Raw genomic sequence first — 6,000 nt, 5'->3', positions numbered from 1 at the left:
GTCCGTCAGTGATGAATGGATAAGCGAAGTGTGCTACGTATAACAATGGAATATTATCCAACCTCAAAAGGGAAGATGCTGACACACGCTCCAACATGAATGAACCTTGAGGACGTTAGGCTGAATGAAATAAGCCAGTCCCCAAAAGACAAACCCTATGATTCCACTTATATGAGGTATCTAGAGTAGTCAAATTCATAGAGACTGAAAGAATGATGGTTGCAAGGGGCTGGAGGGAGAGAGATATGGAAAGTTGTTGTTTAATGGGTGCAGAGTTTCAATTTTGCAAGATGAAAAATGTTCCAGAGATGGATAATGGTGATGGCTGTACAAAGATGTGAATGTACTGAATACTGCTTAACTATACACTTAAAAATAGTTAAGAGGGTACATTTTATTTTATGTGCATTTTACCACAGGAAAAAAGGAAGAAAAAGCAACCAGCAAGAACAATGTGTATATAGCACAACTATAATTTATCAAAATATATATTGTTTGTTGTATGTGTAAAGAATTTCTGAAAGAACACACAAAAAAACTGTTGACAGTAGGGAGATTGGGAAATCAGATGACAGGGAGACTTTTTTTATTGTATACCTTCTGATAATGTTTGGAATTTTAGTTTGTGATGTACACATCTTTTTGAATTTAAAACAAATTATTGATTACATTTACCTTGAGATTGATTTCCTAAATGACTCTGGGGGCAACCAATGAGGATTATACTGATTCCTTATGTTGGTTTCTGCTGAGATATTTTGAGTTGTTGGATTTTGGTTTCTTTTATCAAACTCAGTTTTCCAAAGGATAATACTTAATTATTTAAGAGGAGAACAGTGAGACAAATTAAAAATTTAGTTGGATTGCATTTGAACAGCTTGAATTAATATATAAAACAGTAAAAGAGCCTTCAGCATTTCTTTTTTTTATGGTGAAAAGATATACATATATTTAGAATTAGCCAGCTGGACTCAGTTTAGATGATCCTAATTTTGTTGGCAACATCCAAAGCATCGTAATCAGGAGCCAGTGGAACATATGCCTTCTTCTCTCCATCAGGCCGAATCAGGGTGTTGACCTTGGCCATGTCAATGTCATAGAGCTTCTTCACAGCCTGTTTGATCTGGTGCTTGTTGGCTTTAACATCCACCGTGAACACAAGTGTGTTGTTGTCTCCTGTCGTCTTCACGGCCGACTCAGTGGTCAGCGGAAACTTGATGATGGCATAGTGGTCAAGCTTGTTTCTCCTGGGGGCGCTCTTCCGAGGATGTTTGGGCTGCCTCCGGAGTCGCAGTGTCTTGGGCCGCCGGAAGGTGGGGGATGTGTGGATCTTTTTTTTGTGGCTGTGGACACCTTTCAACACTGCCTTCTTGGCCTTTAAAACCTTCGCTTTGGCTTCGGCTTTAGGAGGGTCAGGAACTTCCTTCTTCGCTTTCAGCACCGTCTTGTGAAAAGGGTCAGCATTTCTTAAACAACAAAAGGGCAACAATCTAGAAAGCATTTGGCAAAAAAAAAAAAAAAAAAGAATATATATAATCACTAATTTGTAGGGACTGTGCTTCTGTGATGTCTAGTAGAATCCAGGCACTATGAAGGAAATGCGAATACATCTGTGCTGGGTAGCGAGTAGTTCCATAAACAATTTTCACAGCTAATGTCGATTATTGTAGATCATCTGGCTAGTTCATTTTGACTATGCCTTTAGTCATCAATGTGGTAGTTAAAATAATTAAATTATCTATTTAGAGACAAGGAAGGATAAACAAGACATTGCCTTTAGGGAAGAAAAGAATGAGTAGAAATGTATTTTTATCCCTTTGAGTGATCCAGCATAAGAACTTTGGATTTGAGTGCACTCACAGGTCCATGGGGGAACAGTCGTTAGGTAGTAAGTGGTGTTCGCTGGAGAACGGAACAGCTTCCCGGGCTGGGAAAAAGATGCATCTAAAGCCCGTGAAGTGCATGGTCTCACTCTTTGCCGTTTTCATTAGGCAACTTTGTTCTTTTAAAATACAAGATAAATGCATCTGCCTTAGAACAGAGTTCTCCTGTAATAGAATTTTTTTATTCTAAATCTTTAGCTGAAATGTCCAATTATTTAAAATAAGTAATAATTTACACCCACTCTTCTGCCATTGAGAACTTAAGGCACAATATCTTGGCTTCATCGCTATTGCCGTTTGGAGCCGGATGCTCCTTCACGTGGGGCTGCCCAGTGCACCGTAGGATGCTGCACAGAACCCCTGGCCTCTACCCGCCAGCTGCCAGTACATCCCCTTACCCAGGTATGCCAAACAAAAATGTCTCCAGATATTGCCAAATGTCCCCTAGGGGGCAAAATCATCGCTGGCTAAGAACCGCTGCTTCAGAGGGTGGGGACCGAGAGAGGGCAGGATGGAGGGGGCCATCCACACTTGCGATACTGCTGGGCCTGGGAGCAACATGAGCTCCCAGCTTCCTCCAGCCCCTTCCCTGCAAGGGGGAATGGACCAGCTGAGGGGCTGGGATTTTCAGGGGCCTTATTTCAGTGAGCTGGGGTGGGCAGGAGTTCTATGTACACATATATGTTGGGTATAGATCAGGAGTGCGACTGCTGTGCCGAGGGGCTGCGTGTGCTCAACTTAAATAGATATTGCCAGATAGTTTCCAGAAGTGATTGACCAGTTTGCACTCTGAGTAGAGTAGCAAAATTGTGAGGGGATACTGAGCACTTCCAGGTCTTGGGGACCTGGCCACCAGCTCGGACAGGCAGCCCCAATCTCTCAAGTCCTCGTAAGAAATATGAGTGCCTTCTTTGGACATTATAGGCTCATGGGACCCCCTCCTGTTTCATGAGGCCAATGGCTGGGCCTGCCTTTTCACTCAGAATTGAGAAATCATGCAACAGAGGAGCCTCTAGGTGGCACTGAATTCTGAGGCTTAGAGGACTTGGGCCTTTCCTATCCATGCAGCGAGTTCATTGTGATCTGATGCTGGCCTGGTTGGCCAGCTGAGCCCTGCCCTGCACCTGGGCTCAGAAATGCTGCAGGAGGCGTCTCAGCGGGTGGTGAAAGGCTCTTTCCTGACAAATGCGTGTGTGTGCATGTGTGTATGTGTCAGTGTGGTGTGTGTGTGGTGTGTATGGTCTATGTGTGTTCATACATATGTGCTGTGTGGGTGTGTGTCATGCATGTGTGTGAGTACATGTGTGCTGTGTGGGTGTGTGGCATACGTGTGTGAGTACATGTGTGCTGTGTGGGTATATGGCATGCATGTGTGTGAGTACATGTGTGTTGTATAGGTGTGTGACATGCATGTGTATGAGTACATGTGTGTTGGGGATGGGTGGGGAGGGGAGGGCATGCTGAGCTCCTGCAAAAGTTTTGGTCCCTGCTGGAGATTAGGAAGTCAAGCAGAAATTTTTTAGAAGACAACAGTTTACCTGCAGGACACACACATAAACTAATTTTTTCAAGTACAAAATTCAAAGACACAAAAAGTTACACAGTGTAAAAGCAAGTGACCCTTCCATCCTGCTGCAGCCTCTATTTGTCCCTTTTCTGCAGTGAAAATAGTGTAAGCACAGTGAAACGGAATATATATAACATATCACCTCTCTCTATAATCACTATATAAAATTAATGTATACATATCAAAGACAAATTTGTATATATTTGAATATATTATGTATATTATATATATATCATTTTCTTTGGTATGTGGTGAGTGACAGGGTCTTATCTGGGCCCTCAGGAGTGACGTTTGCTGCCTTGGCTCCTGTTGGTCTGCAGGCCCTTATGCTACACAGTAGGCAGTAGCAGTGGCAGGACAAGTGGGAGGAGGGAGGTTCTGGCAGGAGAAGGTCCCTCACCCCCATACACACTTAGATGCACTGATGTGCATGCGTGCACATGTGCAAACACACACACACACACTCGATCTTTGGTGTTTATTCTACGATTGATTATTAACAGATTTGGGTGGATTCCTTAAAAGGAATTCCTTTATAGAGTTAGGAGTCTCTATTTAGAGCTCTGTGTACATGCAGGATGTGAGTGGAACAAGCTCTCCCAGGAGCACAGATCTGGAGTGTGTGTGTTTTAAAAGCTTGGCTGCTATTTTTGGGAATGATGCTGGGGAAAGTGATCTTTGCAGGGGAAGGGCAAGAGAGAAATTCCTCCTCTCCTCCACTTCTTTGTTGACCACAACACTGAAGTGTTGCTAGCAGCATCCCTTGTGCAGTTCTTGGAGGTATATCACATCTTTTTGGCTGTAACTTTAGAGGAGTCTTAGGTTTCTCCAGCATCTTCAGTTTTGACAGACGGGCTGACTGGAGTTCATTAAGAAATGTCTATGTGTGTTCAATTTGCTGGAAACACGTTGGTTCCATTTTCTTAAAATGGGACATGTAAGAGTATTTGAAGATGGTTCAGGTCTCTTCCCATCCACGGTGAGACCTCCTGCTGGAGGGCTGCACTCCCAGCCTTTCTCCAGCTTCTGTCACTGTCTCCAATGAGACTGATACCCCTAAGGACCTCTCAGATGTGTGACTTTCAGATGTAGTGTTGCTTGAAGAGATGTCTGGGGGTCTCAGGAGCCCCTGGAACTCAGTGGTACATCAAAGCCAAGGGGGACCTGTTTCTGGTGGGATGGTGGTTGTATTTGAGGCCTGCAGAGCTGGGAGAGGGGCTTGACTGAGCTCCTCCACTTAAAAGCTTGAAGCTCTGGGACGCTCACTGACCCACCTTAAGCCACTCAGTCCTATCCCTGACTATCATTTTATTAAAGTCTATCTCTCCCTTTAAATCTAGTAATATTTGCCTTATATATCTGGTGGTCCAGTGTTGGATGCATATATGTTTAGAATTGTTATATCTTCTTGCTGAATTGATCCCTTTATCATTATATAATGACCTTCTTTGTCTCTTTTTACTGTTTATGACTCAAAGTCTGTTTTATCGGAGATGAGTATAGCTAATCCTGCTTGGTTTTGGGTTTCTGTTTGTGTGGGATGTCTTTTTTCATCCCCTTACTTTAGGTCGATATGTGTCTTTAGAGGTGAAATGAGTTTCATGTAAGCAGCATATAGTTGGATCATTTGAAAAATTCATTCAGTCAGTCTATGTCTTTTAAGTGGAGTGGTTAGTATATTTTCCTGTCATTTTATTAATTGATATCTGATTGTTTTGTATATCCATTGTTCCTTTCTCTCTTATTTATGATCGTGGTTTGGTAATTTTCTGTAGTAATAACATTTGAGTCTTCGTTCTTCCTTATTTGTGTGTTTGCTTTTCCAATGGGTTTTTATATTTTTGTGTATTTTAATTATGGTAGATACTGTCCTTTTGCTTCCAAATGTGGGACTGCCTTAAGCATTTCTTGTAGGAATGGTTTAGTGGTGATGAATTCCTTTAGCTTTTTCTTGTCTGGGAAAGACTTTATTTCTCTTTCATTTATAAAGAAAAACTTTACTGGGTATAGTATCATATCCTTGGACAGCATTTTTCTTTTCTTTCCTCTCTGTGAATATATTATTCCATTCTGTCCTGGCCTATGAAGTTTCTGCTGAGAAATCCACTGTTAGTCTGACTGAGGTTCCCTCATAAGTACTAGATGCTTTCCTCTTGTGTTGAGAATTCTCTTTGTCTTTGATTTTTGACAGTTTGACTATAATGTGACATAGAAAATACCTTTTTTTGCATTTTATTTGTTTGGGGGTCACTGAGATTCCTGTGTCCAGATGTATACATCTCTTGCTAAACTTGGGAAGTTTTTCAGCTCTTATTTTGTTAAATAAGTTTTCTATTCTTTTAGTTTTCTCTTTACCTTCTGGGACACCAAAAATTAGAACATTTTATCACTTTATAGTGTCCCATATGTCATGTAAGCTTTGTTCATTTTTTTTTTTTAAGATGGAGTTTTGCTCTGTCGCCCAGGCTGGAGTGCAGTGGCACGATCTCAGCTCACTGCAATCTCTGCCTCCCAGGTTCAAACAATTCTCTGCCTCAGCCTCCCGAGTAG

General features: G+C 41.9%; 2 protein-coding genes across 2 annotated transcripts in view; one reads left to right on the top strand and one right to left on the bottom strand.

Annotated features, from left to right (window-relative positions):
- Positions 1-968: 968 nt before the first annotated feature.
- LOC129022431 (large ribosomal subunit protein uL23-like) lies at positions 969-1,964 on the bottom strand. Its single transcript, XM_063659672.1, has 2 exons — positions 1,861-1,964; positions 969-1,466 (listed from the first exon to the last, which is right to left on the bottom strand). The coding sequence occupies exons 1-2, from the start codon at positions 1,962-1,964 to the stop codon at positions 977-979; spliced, it is 594 nt and encodes a 197-aa protein (XP_063515742.1). The 3' UTR covers positions 969-976.
- A 2,086-nt stretch (positions 1,965-4,050) lies between these two features.
- The window catches only part of LOC129022577 (uncharacterized), a 118,380-nt gene continuing 116,430 nt past the window's right edge, over positions 4,051-6,000 (top strand). Inside the window, exon 1 of the mRNA XM_063659883.1 lies at positions 4,051-4,230. The gene's annotated coding sequence lies outside the window, so the exon portion shown is untranslated. The remainder of the gene's footprint in view (positions 4,231-6,000) is intronic.

The sequence above is a fragment of the Pongo pygmaeus genome, chromosome 22 (assembly GCF_028885625.2).
Source record: "Pongo pygmaeus isolate AG05252 chromosome 22, NHGRI_mPonPyg2-v2.0_pri, whole genome shotgun sequence".
NCBI classification, from domain to species: Eukaryota; Metazoa; Chordata; class Mammalia; order Primates; family Hominidae; genus Pongo; species Pongo pygmaeus.
Note: the sequence above shows the minus strand (reverse complement) of the source record. Positions and strands in the feature narration are given on the sequence as shown.